We start from the raw sequence: 19,171 nt of genomic DNA, 5'->3' as shown, positions 1-19,171 counted from the left end.
AGCAAATCTGATGCGGTTAAAAGTAAGAAGTCTGTGGTGAAGCAGGCCGGTAAAACGCATGGTAAACCTACGGTCTCAGAGGTACAGAAAAAAAATCAAATTGAAAAAGAACGGGCGAAACCCGATCCGGTTGTGGAGAAGAAATGCGATGTTGAAGGTGGTCCGGAAACTGCGCCCGTTGTCGAAGAAATTCCCGTGAATGTGGGTTTCAATGCAGAGTTTGAAAAATGCATGAACGTAGATGTTGGCCCAAAAACAGTTCCTGTTGTGGATACATCCGATATAGAGAAATACTGCATTGAAACCGGCGAGTAGGGGCAAACACAACAAAGTCAGCCGGGGATTAAGTCACCTATGGTATCTGAATATGGATCGACACCACAAGCGACCCAAAGCGACGAGGTACTCTTATAGTTTTCCAATTTATTATACTAAACACGACTATAATGTATAAGTGAAAACATTCAAATACATTTAAGAAGTTACTTAAAACATTTTTTTTTTGAAAATGTGGCACATGCAACACCTTATAACACATTGAAGACAACACATTTTCAGCATGCAAAAAAAATACAATCCTGATTGGTAAAACACAATCAGATTGAAAAAAACAATTCTGATTGGTAAAACACATTTTCAGACTGGTAAAACACATTTTAGATTGGGAAATAACACAATGATAATGTGTAAAGTTTGGTTGATGTAAATCAGGTGCATGTGGGAATGTTGGAAGTGTTCTTCAATCAATTTGACGATAGTGTGAAATGGATAATCGACACTTTTACGGAAGGTTTCCAATTGTACCCCGAAAGTAAGAAATTAAAAGAAAAACACACATTGTGGACTGAGAAGCTGAAAAAGGTTGCATCGACATGTACGACAACTGGACAACCACAAACTCCTACAGATAAAACACCAGAAAAAGAGGCAAATAAGGAGAATGTGGATATGTCACATTTGTCGCAGTGGACACCTTCATTAGTAGAAGAGATATGTAAGACGGTTGACAAGACAACCACACCGACGACTCGGCTTGTAGTAGTGGAGCAGCCCGCACTCGTTGTCACACCGATCTCCCAAAAAACACAGGAGGAATATGAATATTCCATTAGACGTGGGCAGCTTATACGCGAGTTGGACCTTGGAAAGCGGGAAGTAAGACCGCAAAGACAAACAGAGTTGACCGATACTCTAAGGTCTCCATACGTGAAAGGGGCAGTAGAGATTAGGGCAAAGCTTGAAAACGATGAGGTCTCGGTCAGCTCATACATGTTTTCAGCCTGGGGTTCAATGTGGTATGTTATAAAAAATGCAATTTATAATACGAATGTTTCTACAAAAAATGTTAAGACACAATGTTTGAAAGTGATTCATCTGAAATTATTATAACACGTTGTTTAAAAATTGTTTGTATACATTAGGGATGTTGTGTTTAGAACTAAGAGAGGAGTGCCAGTTATGAGATCTCCGGTCGAATCATTAATGCCGGGAATGGAATTGCACATATTGGTAATAAGCGCATGGGCGGATTTGTTGAATTATGAGGAAAAATTCAAGCAAAATGGGAGCATCGCACGCCTGTTATGTTCAGTATATATGTTGGTAAGGCTGATCATAATGACCTTTTAATATAAGTTTAATACTTTTGTAATATTGTTTAACACAATCAACTTAAAATGAAGAATGAAGACGACTACAAAAAAAGTGCAAAATGGAGGTCAAAAGCATTCGAAGAAAACATGGAACCGGTCTTAATTTCTGCTGATGTGAAAAAGATACCTGACAAGTCGCTCATCTTTGTTCCAGTCTTACACGACGATCATTTCTATTGCGTATGTTTTAATTTAAGGGACATGAAGGTAGAGGTTTTGGACAACAGCGCTAAGGATGTGTCGATGCAAGCCAAATACAACAAACGGCCGGAAAAATTGGTACGCCCCTATATATATAAAATACAAGCGTCCTTTGTTATACAAATGCATGCCAATTGATTAAATATTTGTTAAAACACAATAAACAACCTGAAAAAATTTTGAGATAGTACATAAAGTTCTATATGTATAAAGTTTGATGTTAAAACACAATTGATACTGAATGATACGTTATCTGCACTATTAATATTTTAAAACACAGTGTAATGTGACACAACATAATAACAAATATTATTAACTTAAAACACACTTTAGCAGAATTTTAAAGTTTGATGTTAAAACACAATTGACACTGAAAATATACTTTATCAACACTAATAATACTTTAAAACACAGTGAAATCTGAGACTACATAATAACAATAGTATGAACTTAAAACACACTTCATCAGAATTTTAAATTATTCCCTTTGTTAATTACGGGTATAGGTAAACAAACCTATGGCATAATCTTTGCATTTACATGAATTTAGTTTTAAAACACATCTCTGATTAAATTGTTTATCCTGCAGTGTGATGCTTTATCGGTGTATTTGGAAAAAAATGGGCATCCAGCGGGCGGGGCGATCGGTAAAGTTGAGCCGGTATGATTGGAGATGCCATGGCGTACAAAACATAATGTAATCGATTGTGGCGTTTTCCTGATGCGCCATGTGGAAACATACAAGGGCGTAGCTGGAAAAGGTTGGGAATGCGGATTCTCAAACGAGTGCACTGATGCGGGTGAGATTACATACAGGCAGAGCAAAGAAATTGATGATCTCAGGCATAAGTATATTACGAAGCTGCTCCTAAGTGACGCAAACGAGTACAAAGGTTTTGTTGAAGCTGAAGTTGCTAAATATAAAAAGTTGTCGGTCGATGAAAAAAGAGGCTAGAAGCAAAAGCCTTCGACGCAATCAAAGAAAGACTGGATAAGTAACTTAAAATGGGATGTTTTCAACTTAAAACACTTTGTTGGCGGTGGTTTAAAAAAACAGTTTTAACATTTTGTTGGTGGTGTTATATTTTGGATTTTTATATATTAGAATATGTTCAGTGTGTTCAGTGTTATTTTTTTGTTTCCTGTCGATAAAAATGTCAACTATAACAGTTTGAAACTCATTGAAATTGTGAATTTATGTCGATAATGTTACTTTGTTTGGATGTACATAAGACATACAGTTTGTATTAATGTATGAACTATTAAAACACAGCCTATATACATTATGAAAATACTATGATCTGGAATCCAGCCTATCTTTTTCATCAAGTCTTTATAATTTAAACAGAGTTAAAACACATTTTAAAAGCTTTACAAAATTAACATGTATACCAAAACCACGAACAAAACAAGCATCATATAAAACACCAGAAGCTATTTAAAAACCAAAGTTAACACTAAAACACAATGCAACAAGAACATAAATGTCCAACCCAACACGTCTTAAAATCAACCAAAGAAAATCCAAAACAAACACACAAGAAAAAAAAACAGAAAATTGAATAGTTCAGCAAAAGACTTAACAGTTTGATAAAAAAGATCCTACTCTGCCATGTCTTCATCATCCATATCTGCGCCGTTTCCAGATGTGTAAAACACATCATCAGCATCATTTGATCCAGGTCCATCACGTTCAACAACTGTATCAGCGTCTCCTTCAGCAATTGTAGCATCATTACCTTCAGCATTCTGCGAAGCACCTGGCTCAGGCACAGCCACGGTGTATTTCCAACACGTTACTCTCTTATGACCATATTTTTTACATAATGAACATTGACGACGTTTAGATCCAGACTGACTTATGGCTCGCTCCTTTTGAGATTTGAGGCGTTTATGAGAACCACAACCCTTGAACCTGGTACCAACTGGAACACGGATAGTGGCCGTGCTCTCTGGAGCAACTCCCAGAAGTTCAGCAAATCGATTACGTCGTGTCTTGGGAGGTGCATTTATCTGAGCTTCATCAGCGATTGACATAAACTGCTTGATATGATCACAAAAATTACACAACTGATCAAATTTTGAAATCAACTTGTTCACAACATACTTAGTTGCGTGACTAATCTCACGAACACAACGGTTAACCTCCTCACTACGATCTGGATCTCCACCATCCGTAAGAATGGACCCGGGGGAACTATTTGGAACAGCTTCACGCGTCCAACGCCTCAATATATATTGTTTCGGAAACTCCCTTACATCAAGAATCTGTAACACACACAAAATGTGTCTGCACACAATCCAAACTGCTCAAACCTGTTGCAGTTACACTTAACAGTAACATCATCCTCGCGTATCATAGCCTGTAACATGGAATATCCATAAAACACAGTTCATATAAAAGATGGATAATTAAAAAAATAAAAATAATGTATACATAACCTAAAACACAATATCACCTCGAAGAACGAAGAACATGGCTGATCGAGATCCTTTATAAAAACTTAATGAAATCACTGACGTGATCTAATCTGATACTAGTACAACGATGAATAGCATGTTGAATCTCGAGTTGAACATCAAAAAATATGGTTCTGGTATATATCTGAACTGCTTGCTTCTCGAGAACAAAATCACTCCACTCTCCAGGGTTGGTGTATCGAGTGTCATGATCGTTTTTTCGATGCTCGTGTCTTTGCGCTTCAACAGCTATGTCGAAGTGGCTAAGAAATTCAACCAACGTGCACTTTGGGTTGCTAATCTTGCCAAAAAAAGTGATTCTCACTTTCGGACCTAGAAGATGTCTGCATAAGACCAGACATTTCTTCGTCGCGGTAGTAAGCTGGAATCCATGATTCACGTAGCCCGTATATATACGTCAGCCATTCATGGCCGGTTAAACCGAAATCATTTAAAATAGCTGCCCATTCAGTCTCAAACGCTTCGGGCAATAGAGAATCAGTCCAAGCAACTGCAGACAATCTTTTCCTGAAATCTGTATTTGAACACAGGGCAGCCCCAACCTAAAGGAATATTTTAGCATGTACGTTAAAAAACAAAATTAAAACACAGTACAAAATACACATGTAAAAAAAAGAAAACACTGTCATAGACATAACGGACCTTTGTAGTGAGTTTATCCATGATGTGCCACATACATAACCGATGCCTCGACTCAGGCCAAACATCCGCTATAGCCCTTTTCATCGCAGTGTCTTGGTCAATAACGATTACGGGAGGCGCGTACCCATATGTGTTCTTGATCGCCTTAAGTAACCAGCTATACGTCTCTGCCGTTTCAGAACCGAGAATTGCAGCACCAAGTGTGACGTTCCTATTGTGATTATCAATCCTAGTGAAAGGGACAAACATCATGTTATACCTGCAAACAAACAATCAACAATGACAAAATATGATAATGAATTTATAACACAGTAGCATTTAAAACACAATGAAAATGTAAAAAATTAATCTCGTCGATACTTGTTCCGCTTGTAGGTAGCATCGAATGATATAACGTCTCCAAACATTTAATAATTCCTCTTCATATCCTCATCGGCCCAAAAAATGCACTTCAACACACCTTCGTCTATCGTTTCATATGCGCAAGAGAAGTTCGGTAAAAACTCCTTTTTCCTCATTAGTCGCTTGACAAACATTTCAGCATCAAACTCTCCGATAAACAGATTTAATTCTTACTTGAAATTTTTAAAATCGACTTTTGTCGCACCGACTTTGTCGAACCCACCATACACTTCCTTCATAATGTTAAATGCAGGAACAGGACCAATGTTGAGATTTGACATCTTGTTTATCATCTCTTCGTGCGCACGATTAATACCATGTTTTCCCTGAGAAGATGTAAATCTTCTTCGTGCACAAAATCATGGTTGTGCGCCTCTGTGAAATGATACAGCAAATACTTCTTGGCATCGGTAAGCTTTATTCTGATCGCAGCTTGGCATCCGGTCCTTTTAGATTGTACCCTACGTACCCACCTATCAGACGGCTGTTCGGCTAAAGTATCGACAGGTCGAAACTCTTTTGACCCTCCTTTGAACAAAAAAAATACTTGTTTATAACAATACCACAGTTCTCGTGCTGTGTGCCCTTCCTAACAGTCTAGCCTCCAGCTTCTGCATAAGCTTTGTAAAAGTTATACGCAGCATCAACTGTGTCAAATAACATGCCCTCTGCTGGCGTCAACGAAGAGGGTGAATCTGGAATATATCTCTTTGTTCCAGAGTTTGGAGAAACTTGTTCAATACCACGTAATTGGTAATTGGGTGCATCTACAAAAACATAACAAGTTAAAACACATCCTTCAATGAAACTATAAAAAACATTGACTTCAACCTCAATATCTGTTAAAACACATTATAGTTAAAACACATTACTTTTAAAATACAATATTCATCGGAAACTATAGGAAAAAATGAATTCAACCTCAATAACTGTTAAAACACATAACATATATCAGGCTGATGGTTCCTTAGAAATAGTTAAAACACAATACCAAGAACAAGCTGATGGTTTGGCATATATAACACATCAAAACAAAAAAATCTAACCTGAATGATAAGAAACTAATAACCATGGAAAAAACAAACATAATGCAAGCTAAAACACACCATTCAATGAAACTAAAAAAAATGACTTCAACCTCAATATCTGTTAAAACACATTACTGTTAAAATACATTACTTTTAAAACACATCATTCAAGAGAAACTATATAAAAAATGACTTCAACCTCAATAACTGTTTAGACACATTATATATATCAGACTGATGGTTCCTCAGAAAGACTTAAAACACAAAACCAAGAATAAGCTGATGGTTTGGCATATATAAATGACAAATATGTGATTTAAAACACACCATTATATATCTTTAAAAAAATTGATCTTCAGATTACAAAACATGAGTCACCTAAATCACTTAACAGAACAACCTCAAACTCTCTGTCTGTTAAAACACGCCACCAAGAACAATCTGACTGTTTTTGCAGATAAATGATAATAAACAACACAAAAAACTACAAAAGTAAAGAAAAAAAATAAAATTACCATCTCCACCATCAGCAAGGGTGTTTGAAGCCATGATTTTTCACTCTGAAAAATTATTGAACATGAATGATGCTGGTGAAGAATAAAAGGATCGAATCTTAAAAGTTATTGAATATGAATGATGTTGGTGAAGAATTAAAGGATCGAAAATATATATGTGTTTCCAGTTCGTGATATTTGGTAGAGATTTGGATTCAAAAACAACCATAATCCGTAAAATCATGCACATAATCGGTTACATACAAGATCATGCAAATATCAGTAACTGCATATAATTACCAAATATAAAATTAAATTGTGAAATTACATGTTTGTCCTTCTAGTTAAAATACATCAATGACACATGTCCAATTACTATTGCTTCCTAGACTTTCTAGGAAAAATAGACTTTCTATACAACTCCTACTATATATATATATATATATATATATATATATATATATATATATTCTACATATTATTATTATACAAAAACATTTTATCTTCAGCTAACTGGCTTCTCAGAAACGACGCTCCCTCTCGTCGTACTTCCACGTGATGTTTTCCCCTACTTCCCGAATCCGATTTCCCGCATCCACCAGTTCCTCGCCGTAGCGGCGTAATTCGGCAACGTAATCCGCACTCATAGGTGGGAATGGTGCAGGTTCAGGATCAAACTGGGGAAAGTAAACATTGGGGTTATTCATGAAGTTCTGAAAATGCTAGTCGCTCGTCCACCATTCTTCCAACTGCCCTGTGAAAGGTTGGGGATTGACAATAGGGTCCGCAATAGCAGGTTCCAAATTAATTGGAAGTTGTGATTGGGCGGGGAAATTGAAAAGGGTTTCGTTAGCAAGTCCGATAAGGTCACAATTCGCCAGTTTCCTATCAAGCTCTTCTCAAGGTGGCATCTCCTGGGCTTGACCGGAACTTTCCCCTACTTCCTTTCCCTTTCCTTTGTCTTTTGGATCCTCTGTCTTTTTCACCTTCTGGGCAGCTGGCTTCTTCCTTCGTCCGCGTTTCCAGTCCAGGAGTCTTCTCCTCTTTTTAGGCTTGGGTTTCTCCTGGGGTTGGGCCTGGAATACTAGTGGCTCCTCAGTATCCGCTTGATAGCCAGATTGGGTTCCTGTTGTATCCATATCGGTTGTATGGATGGTAAAGTTTCGGAGTGCCTCCGACAGTTCATTCATGTTGTTAGCACACATGAAGAAACACACAAAATTCCAAGTTAAAATTTTATTTATTGTAAATTAAATTTTCACAGAATCATAGAATGGCAATCTGAAAAATTAAGTATTTCTAAATACTTAATTGGCTTAAATCAGTGGCTCTGATACCACCTTTTTCTGTCACGGCCCCCGACCCGGTTTTACCCGGTTCAGAAGTCGTGGGATAGAAACCCGTGGTATTGGTGTTTAATTAGGCAGCGGAAATTTTAACAGGATCGTTTATACTGAAAATACCCATTTATTTTATTTCAACTATCGGGACAAACCCCGTAATTTACAATAAAGGAATTTCACTGGGAAATCCCCTGATTACAAAAACATGTTTATTTATTTACTGAGCCACTTCATTCAAGCTGGTAGTGCTACGCGGCACTTTTCCTTGTTCACAGTAAATCACCTGAAACATGTTTAAAAAGATTTTATCAGCGAAAATACTGGCGAGTCATTCAATTTACACAAAACGACACATTGTTATAAATTACAGTACTAAGGGCGATTACAATGTTTATATCAACTAATTACCCAACGGTATTTGTCACTCGACCGTATCTGTGACTATGGTCATATCACCCATTGGCTAACTCGTTGTCCAATGGTGACGGTTATCAAGTAATGTATACAAAACCCCACATACCGGCTGTAATTGAAGATTACAAAGACTTAATCCCTATAATTATAACTTTGAAAATAAATAGGGTTTTGGAAACAATTTGGTAAAAAGAGAATGACTCACATTGAAATTTTAAATGGACAGAGTCCGCCTACTGATTTAGCCTGTAACCTAGTTAAAAATAATAATGCAAACGAAACTAGGTTAGTAACTTAATACAACATTTACGATAACTCACGAGATCGAAACCCTCGCGACGAATGACAAAGTATAGCCCGTATTCAGGCAGCACTTAAACATTCATCGGATCGGTTTTAATCGATCGGACATTGTATCGTAGCAGTGATCGAGTTATTACCCTGTTGTCGTAGCAGAGATTCGAGATTGAGTGAATTTGGAAAGAACAGAGCACAACTTAACGCACAAAACGAATTTTTACGTCAAAACAGTCACCCCATGCAAGTGCCAAACCCCGGAGCTTTATACTAGATTTTGGCATCCCCCGCGTGTCACGCCAGGAACCCTGGCCTCTGGCACATGTCGCAAGAGCAACCAGTTTAGGCTAGGGTAGCCTCGTTGCATGCATAGCCTTGCTGAGTCAAAAATCTCGAAAATACGTGCTTTACATCCGTTTTTGAAGGATAATTATTAATTAGGGGATACCCCCCTTGAGTTTTAGGGGGTCTTGATCCTAGCTTTGCCTGTTTTAAAAATTTTACGGGTCGTGCCATATTACTTGAGGGTCTCAATTAGGGTTTCCTAATGTGCATTATTAGAATAAGAAATAATAATTTTGGCAAGGGTTGTTACACCGGTGGGCGTTCGACCCACCGAACTTTTCGCTCAGTAGTGTTATGTATGTATGTTTCGTATATATTTTTTAGGTATATACGTTTTCGACCCCCCCCCCCGGTTTTATAAAAAAAATTCTTACATAGAATTTTTAGGTTCGCTAACTTCCGACCCCCGGTGGAAATTTTCAAGCTTTGCCACTGAAATTAACCACAGTTTTTGTTTAATCAATGTTAATGTTTGGATGTGTGATTGTTTAGTTTTTTGTTAGTGTTAGTGAAGTGTCTTTTATGTTAAATGCATCAGGGTTTCAGGTTTCTTTAGTAATAAAACAAAGGACTACAATTTGTAAATGCATTTTATATGTTTTTTGTTATGATCAAGATTATCGTATGAATAGTTTCACGTATACATCGGCTTTAGATTCACATGGAACTAAACTCAATGTTCATAAGAATTTCAAGAATTGATTATGTAGAGTTGTGTGTGTTTTCTTGAATCATGAGAATCAGATAACTCATTGTTAGTATCCTGTTATAGATGAATTGTCTTATGGTGGCCGAGTTGGTGTTTCACAGTTCCTAAGACACATGGACCGAACACCACAATCTTAGCAGTATCAGTTTTACGATCCAAAAGTGAGTTGTGACACAACTTGTTGCAGGTTTACTTGTCACTTTATTGTAATTGATGGTTTAGGTATTTTTAAAAAAGAACAAAGTCTATTGGGTGACAAATTAAGACTTTCTTTGTAAGCAACGATCAACCGCTTGCAACGAGAAGTTGACTTGGACAAATTAAACATACATATTAATAAACACGGCGTAGAGAATATCACTAAGAAAGTACGGTTGTGGTGCCCCTAGTAAAGAGTTAAAAGACCCATATGCATAATTTCCTAAAAGACATAATCAAAAGCAAAACTAAATCTCTACATTGTTGTTGTTGTTTGTAGTTTAATACCTTGAATCGCAAGTCGGCAGCTTCCAAGGGATCCGAGTTGGTTTAAACGAGCCCATGTTTATCCATCTAATATTTATTTAGAGATTAAACTAATAGACAATTATTAAATAAGAGACTTTTGATAATTATAAGAGTTTGATTCTAACAGGAATAGGTTACATAACTAGCCTATATAAACCCGGTTGTGGTTTATTATGCACTAGAATTATCACCCGTCACAATGCGGCGGGGGATTCATTAGTTATATATCATGTTAGATGAAAAAAAATAGATAAAAAAACGTTGAACCCCACACGCACATTACGGCGTGTTAACTCGGAAAATTTAGAATGACACGTTAAACGGAGAACTTGTGAAATATGAAAAGTATAAGGGTTGAAAGTAAAAAAAAAAAGCGTTGAGGTTAAATTGCAAAAGATGAAAAAATTTGGGTTGAAAGTAAAAAAAAAAAAAAATTAAAGTGGTTAAATTGCAAAAGATGAAAACTTTTGAATTAGAAGTAAAAAATCAAATTAACCAAAGAGGTTAAAATAACAAAGATTGAACCTTTAGAATTAAATTAAAAAAGATTGAAACTTTAGAGTTAAAAAGGATATCAATTTCAGATTATGAAAAAAAAAAGAGATAAATAGATGAGTTAATTACACAAATGGACCGTATGGTTTATAGCTAGTTTCACCTTTAGGTACTAACTTTTTTTTAACAGGTTTAGGTTTTATGGTTTCAATTTTGTAACACGTCTGGGTACTAACAACAAAATTATCAATATAATGACTAAAATATTCTTTCATTCTTTTTAATTTTATCAATGTAACACATTTGGGTACTAACACCTAATTTTATTTAAGTTTAAATCAATTTTTCAAAATCTATTTTTTTATTTTCATCTTTTTATTATATCTCTTAAGGGAGAAGATCATGCGAGAACCACCTCTTATTGTGAGAACCGCGAGAACCAATGTGAACACACCAAAAATGTCTAAAAATAGCTAAAAATCACACAAAAAAAATCTTTTTTGAATTTTTTAATATTTTTTATAAAAAAATCGCTACTTTTCGAAGCCAAAAAAAAAATTTTTTTTTTTTAAAAAAGTTTTTTTTTGCTTCTAAAAGTAACGATTTTAACATAAAAATATTAAAAAATTCAAAAAAAAAAAAATTAGATTTTTTTTTAGATTTGTTTTAGATTTTTTTAGGTTTTTTGGGGGTTTAGTTTTTAGCATTTTAGCTTGGGGGGGAGGGGGGGTTAGGTTTTTGGGGGGTGGGGGAGGGAGGTTTAGGTTTTTTTTTTTTTTTTTTGGGGGGGGGGGGGGGGTGGGGTTAGGTTTTTTTAGCATTTAGCTTGGGGGGGTTAGGTCTTTTTTTTGGGGGAGGGGGGTGGGGGGTTTAGGTTTTTTTTGGGGGGGGGGGGTGGGGGTTAAGTTTTTTTAGGTTTTTTTTAGGTTTTTTTAGCTATTTTAGGTTGTGTTCACATTGGTTCTCAAGGTTCTCACAATAAGGGTGGTTCTCGCATGAGCCCCTCCCTATCTCTTAATTAACATAAAATCTATTTATTTTTTATTTATAAATATAAATTAAAAAAGTCAGTAAACGTGCGCTCCATTTTTTATTTATTAATAATATTACTAAATAATACTAGATAAATATCTGACTAATATTATGAATATATAAAACCTCTTTAAAATATAAATTAAATAATGAAACAAATGATATAATAAGTATCTATTAAAATCCATAGCAATCTTGAAAATACACGAATATAATACCTGAAAATTAGTTAAACTAATATATCAAAATATGTAGCATAATCGAGAAAAACTGTTTAAAAATAACTACAACTAATTTAATATATTTTGTAGTAAAATAGAAAAAATGTATAATCTAATTTGATTTGTTTGTTACGGTCAATTACTTGGCACATTTTGAGACGGTGTGATTAAACCATGACGTCTCTATTTTATTTTTGTATCTATGTGCTTAGGAAACACTTTAGATCCGATGAGATAGAGTCTTTTATAATTATTGTTATTGGTTTTATATTATTTAATCCCATATATTTAAAATTACAAAAAATTAAAACTAAGTTTTATACATTAAACACGTGTAATACACGGAGTTTTAACCTAATATCTTAATAATAATTTATTTGCATATTACCAACTATTATTATACCTATTGAATTTTAAATTATTTAAGATTTTGAGCAACTTCTATCGTGCTAAATTATATATCATTTCTTAAAAAATTATATATAAATATTTACTTATAAAAAATTAAATAAATAAATAGATTTTATGTTAATTAAGAGATATAATAAAAAGATGAAAATAAAAAAAGTAGATTTTGTAAAATTGATTTAAACTTAAATAAAATTAGTTTTTAGTACCCAAAGGTGTTACATTGATAAAATTAAAAAGAATGGAAGGGTATTTTAGTCATTATACTGATAATTTTGGTGTTAGCACACAAATGTGTTACAAAATTGAAACCATAACCTGTTAATAAGAAGTTAGTACCCAAAGTTGAAACTGGTTATAAACCACAGGGTCCATCTGTGTAATTAACTCTATATAGATATAGTTAAATTGATGTTTAATATTATTATTATTATTTAATAGAAGAGATAAATAGAAAAATAAGGGTGAGAAATTACCATCAAAAGGAATTTTTGTTTATTAGTATAGAAAGATGTGACTATTTTCTTGATAAAATTGTTGGGAGCTTATCCATTAAAGCTTTTCTTTAAATTGATGTTTAATATTATTATTATTATTATTATTATTATTATTATTTAATAGAAGAGATAAATAGAAAAATAAGGGTGAGAAATTACCATCAAAAGGAACTTTTGTTTATTAGTATAGAAAGATGTGACTAATTTTTGAGTTATTTTCTTGATAAAATTGTTGGGAGCTTATCCATTAAACCTTTTTTTGTTCTATTCAATTATATTATATATATATATATATATATATATATATGTTGTAGAAAGACGATGAATAGTAATTTTAAATTTTTAGTAATATATAGTTTTTTTAATATTTTATTTTTTAATATTATAAAACCTTATTATTATATTTACTTATAACATATTTCCTTTTTTTATTTCTTAAAACCATATTACCTTTTCTCATTTACTTTTTGTTTTTCATAATTTTTTTAAATGATATTACCTTTATCAATTAATTTAATATTTCTTAAATAACTTTTGTTCGTTAAATAAAAAAAGTTAAGTACGCAGTTATGTTTATTTTCCCCTTGAGATTCCGATATAAGTATTGTTAAAAATGAAATTGTATTCAAACAAGAGTATTTATTTGGTATCGTTTTACGGTACGATGATAAACTAAACCGATTCTACTGTTTGGCTTTCGAAACAACATGCTTGATTTCAAATATTGTTTGTTTAAGATTATCATTTGCTCAGTTTCGCCGCAAAGCGCGACGCTAATAAAACCTAGTTTTTCTTTAAATGGTATCAGAGTCATAATCAGCTCTTGTTACTTGTTCTGGTAGCAAGCTAGTGACCAGCGATTACAAGTAGGTGATCGCATAAATTGTTCTAGATCCTAAGGAATGGATCAATCAGGTAAAACCCCGATTTCGTTTATAAAAGAAGACCGAATATGGGAGATGTCGGAAATCCTAATCCAAACTAGCAATAATTAAAGAGAACAACCTAACTTCACTTTCGTGCCCAATTCTAAGCGCTAAAAACTACAATATATGGGCAATTAGAATCAAAATTGTATTCCGAATTCATGGAATACTCGAGACGCTAAAACTGGTTGACAACACACCAGTCGAATCAAAGATGGACCACATGGTGGTAGCTCTTTTTTTCTAAGCCATACCAGAGGAACTTGTTCTCCAAGTTTCTCAATCCGGGACAACAAAAGAGATATGGGATACCTTGAAGACATGGTATATTGGAACCAGACAAATAAGAGAGGCTAGGCATGAAACACTGCAAGCGGAATTCGAAGCTCTTAAGATGAAAGGCGAAGAGGCGATCGAACGAATTTGCAGGAACTATAAGGTCAACTTCTTTAAAACTCATTCGCTTGATTTTTCTTTTGAAAAAAAAGAAGTTGATTCGTAAGGTACTCGGATTTGTACCACCTAAGTGCATATTCTTTGTAGCTTTAATCAAGTAATTTGCAAACTTAAACACTATGTCGTTCCATAATGTCACACCCCAACCGATGACGGAAACATCGGGATGAGCCTAACAAATTGCTCAAAACTTCATAACGCTATGTGACAATATAGATTAATTTCAAATTTCATAAAATTTCTAAAAATGTCATACAAGAATCAAATAAGGCAACATTATTTCAAGCATAAATTGACAAAATAGATTAATCTAAGTGTGTTTCTAGTCCACCTAAATCTTGTTTCTTCACTTAGCATCATCTTGTCTATCGAACCTGAAACATGTATTAAAATATGATCAACAAAAAGTTGGCGAGTATACAAGTTTGGTACACAGCATAAAATAGTTTAATATAATCTAATGGCTCGTATCCAACATGAATCACATATGCAAGTTATTAGTATGTTGAAATGATGTCAAATATATGTTCAAACCCAAGAATCCAATGCGTTAAAATAGCCTATCCCAAAGAATAACGGGAGGTAACATGTTTAACTTAACAATACCCCAAGACTCGTGGGCGGTGCATTACTCATATTGCGCTATAATTGTTAAGGTAGGCTTGTACAAAGTTAATGAGCATATAGACATGAAAAGTTTACATAACATACGAGATTAACAAGCATCATATAGTTTCATGTTCAAACATGGATAGAGAGTGATTCAAATAGTTTCAAGTGTTTCGTGTTTTTATATAGTGTTAGTAACATAAATGTAACGAAACTGCAAATTTCGTTATGATTCAAGTCTCGGATTTTACATCGATTACAACGAAAGAACAATTACAAGAATACAAAGTTTCCAAAAATAGAATCACAAGCGAGGGTTTCCAAGTATAGAAAGTATTGAAAAAACAGGGCGTTACACATAAGGTCGTCGGAAGACTAAAGGGATTTGAATAAAGGTTAAAAGGGGTGGAAGCTAAATCCAATGATCAAGGTAAGTTACTATTCTAGAAAGCTGAAAGCTCTTTCTCTTCTAAAAGTTATGATAATAGTAGGGGAAAAGTCGGGGTGTTAACAAGGGTCACGGCCAAGAAAGGGGACGAGGTAGGGGACGGGATAATAGTCAAGCACACGGGTCTAAACAATCCACCCAAAACTGAACCGATGAACGTGACGAGCGGACTAAACCAAAGGACCAATCAAACATTCAATATTTCACTATGACAAGTATGGTCACTCCGCGTCTACCTACCCTGAATGAAAGGATAAAGCCGAGGCTAATTATGCTGAAACTAAAGAAGATAGATCGAAGATGTTGTTTATGGTCAAAACAGTTGAAGAAATCCATTTAAATGAGGAAAAAGTTAAGCCCAAGAATTATCAAGAAGACACCAAAGAATCTGGGATGTGGTATTTTGACAATAGGGCCAGTAATCACATGATGGGCGATCAGAATTTTTTCATTGAGACAAATGAAAGACTTGGCGGACAGGTAAGATTTGTAGATGGTTTTGATGTCGTGATTAAGGGCAAAGGAACAATAATACTTAAATGCAAGAATGGATGTGGATTATGGATGAAAAACAACTTTTTATGGTTGTATGATAAAGACATATACGTGATCATGAAAGTGCCAAGGTCGGATAATCATCTTTATAAAATCCACATAGAACCTGGAGGACCGGTATGCCTACATGTAAATTTAGTCGATGAAGCATGGATTTGGCATGCAAGACTTGGGCACTTAAACTTTGATTCCCTAAAGATGGCGAATAAAATGTTTATTCATAGCTTACCAAAGGTAGATAAACCCAATCAGATTTGTGACTCGTGTATTTTGGGAAAACTAGTAAGTAATCTTTTTCAATTGAAGCACAGCTTTGAGTAAAGGTGTAACACCCCAAAAACGGGTTTGGTAATTAAACTACATTAATATTGAAGAGCGAGTAAAATATCGTTAGTGGTAAAAGCTAACCCGGTAAACATTAGGATTTAATTAAATAAACCTAATGCTAAATAAAAGATATATGAATGCCTTTCTGAATAAAGTTTATAAAAAGCCCGGGGCTATCGGTACATGATCTAAGTCGGGTTGTGTCACAACCCCCGACCCCACCCTAGGAGCGGGAGCCGTGAGCCAGTCAGATGGTATCGGTGTTTATTAGATATGCAGTGGAAAACTTTCATCAGGACCATAGTTAGGAAATATTTATCAAAGTTTAAAACACCAGATTTATAATAAACAAGTGGAATAAAACCCATGTTTCCATTATAATACATTTATAGGGGTAAACCCTATTTTATTGAAAACAAAATCTTCTTTTTATTAAGTAACTTTTATAGCCACTTTTCTAAACCTTCAGTGCTCTCCAGGTGGCTCCTATTGGCTTCACACTAAGTTACATGAAACGCGTTTTTAAAACATTTGTATCAGCAAGAAATACTGGCGAGTGCATCCCAGTTTAATCAAAACAGTTTTTTATAACTTCACAGCATTGAGAGCGATTACAATGTTTATATCTACCCAATACTCGGTCAGTACTTGTCACTCGACGGATCTGTGACAATGGTCATATCACACATTGGATACCCGTATCCAATTGTGAAGGTTATCAAGTACTGTATATAAACCCCATAATACTGGCAACAATTATAGATTACAAAAACTCAATCACTGTAACTATAAAATTTTAGGTTTTGTAAAACTTTTGAAATAATGGCATCACAAAGGGTGATAAAAAGAGAATGTACTCACTAAAAGAGTTTACCAAAGGGAATGACTCACATTCGTAGACTTAGATATTTCTATGGGCTTCCTGGTAATATTTCGGGAATATTTTCTTGAGTTTCTAAAAATACATAATGCACATGTGTTAGTAAGATAACCCAAATCACATTAATCATACAACACGAGACAGAACTCCAATGACTGAGTCAGGCAGAGCCTTGACATGCATTACGGAGTCCTAGATCAATCGAGCAGAGTATCGACTTAGTGCCCAGGGGTTAAAATACTTACAATGAGGCAAAGCTTCGTGTTTTAGGGGGGTATTTGGCTATATATTCTACCTACAGAAATTTGATAGAAAAGAAGTTTTTAAACGGAGATGAACTGCTGATCAAAAGAGCTATTTATAGCTGTTTTACCGGTCCCTTGCTCCCCGCGACGCCCACCGGCCTAGCCTGTCGCGGCCCGCGAGACATGTAGATAGGGTTTTAGGGTTGGTGAGTCATGAGTGTAGTCTCGACGCGTGTAAGACATGTGGCAACACAGGTGATCAGCAAGCTATACTACGTCGCTCCCCACGAAGGAATCTCCTTCGTCTGTCGCGGGCCCCGACGGCAATAAATTATTAAATTTTGCATTTTTTTAATTAATATAATGTTATTCGGGTTCGTTTCTCACATGCAGGGTGTATTTTAGGATGTTAAGAGGTGTTTTAAGGGATTTTAGGAGGTTTGTTATAGGTTGTATCATCCCCGAACTTAGTAGATTGAATTATCGTATTTATTGATAATTAACGGGAAGTAGACAACTAGGAATTATTAACCTAGTTGATTATTTGTATTGTTAGTGATAAATATTGGATGATATCCATTTATAATTAAAATCTCAACATGAGGGGCCAAAAGGGGAAAAGCTGAAACTTGAATAATAAAAATAAAAAAAACACACACAACACACACAAGGTCTATGTGTGTGCGTGTAATGACCGGGAGAAAGAACAAGGGAGCAAAACCCTTGTTCAATCTTAGTCCATAAAATTGAAGATCAATTTGTCACACCCCGACCACGTAAAACAACAAAACGTGGTGGAAACGTCGGGGAGTGTTGTAACAGAATCATTGTTTCAGAACCATGGATTAAACAGTTTCGTTTTATTGAATTAAATGTATTACATTACATTGGAATTAGAAACAAAACAGGAACAAATAAACTTTCATTTTTGTTAAGTCACTAAGGCCTCGTCCATTCCTATGTGAGCGTACACAAGTATCATCATCAAACATCATCAACTATGGTACCTGAAACACATGTGAAAATACGTCAGCATAAAATGACGGCGAGTACATAGGTTTTATGTGACTGTCAGATTCATGGCTCGTTTTACATGTTGCAATACTTATTTAAAAACCTTATTTTGAAAAGTATAGTATTGCGACATAATTAACCAACTCAAATCAAGTTGGATATGATTTATAAAATCTCGTAGCCATGATTCTTAACTCCAAAACATTTGTTTTATGAAATCAAATAGTAAAATATATCGTACAAACTCGTTAACAAAACTCGTATGGTTTATATTATTCAGAAAACATCATTGTGTGGCATCGTTTCAAAATCGTTTACCCAAGTGATCTAGATAACGCAACGATATATAATGTCTTAAAAGCACTTATATATAGGAAGTACCAGCGGCGTATCCACCATGCTTTTAACACATTACACCCGCCCCGTTACCTAATCACTTCCCTAACCCAACGGTTCAAACAGTTACAAATGGTTCACATATATCAAATGGTTACAAATGGTTCACATCAATCAAATGGTTACAAATGGTTCGCATATATCAAA

The 19,171-nt window shown here is 34.7% G+C and overlaps 1 protein-coding gene across 1 annotated transcript; it reads right to left on the bottom strand.

Annotated features, from left to right (window-relative positions):
- Positions 1-3,455: 3,455 nt before the first annotated feature.
- LOC110944612 (protein FAR1-RELATED SEQUENCE 2-like) lies at positions 3,456-7,607 on the bottom strand. Its single transcript, XM_022186267.1, has 10 exons — positions 7,430-7,607; positions 7,127-7,186; positions 5,981-6,217; positions 5,695-5,906; positions 5,553-5,611; positions 4,977-5,235; positions 4,647-4,876; positions 4,375-4,576; positions 4,190-4,216; positions 3,456-4,121 (listed from the first exon to the last, which is right to left on the bottom strand). Exons 1-10 carry the CDS (start codon positions 7,605-7,607, stop codon positions 3,456-3,458), a joined length of 2,130 nt encoding a protein of 709 aa, XP_022041959.1.
- Positions 7,608-19,171: the final 11,564 nt, after the last annotated feature.

This window comes from Helianthus annuus, chromosome 6 (genome assembly GCF_002127325.2).
Source record: "Helianthus annuus cultivar XRQ/B chromosome 6, HanXRQr2.0-SUNRISE, whole genome shotgun sequence".
NCBI lineage: Eukaryota > Viridiplantae > Streptophyta > Magnoliopsida > Asterales > Asteraceae > Helianthus > Helianthus annuus.
The sequence above is the reverse complement of the archived record's forward strand: the minus strand, read 5'-3'. Positions and strand labels throughout refer to the sequence as shown.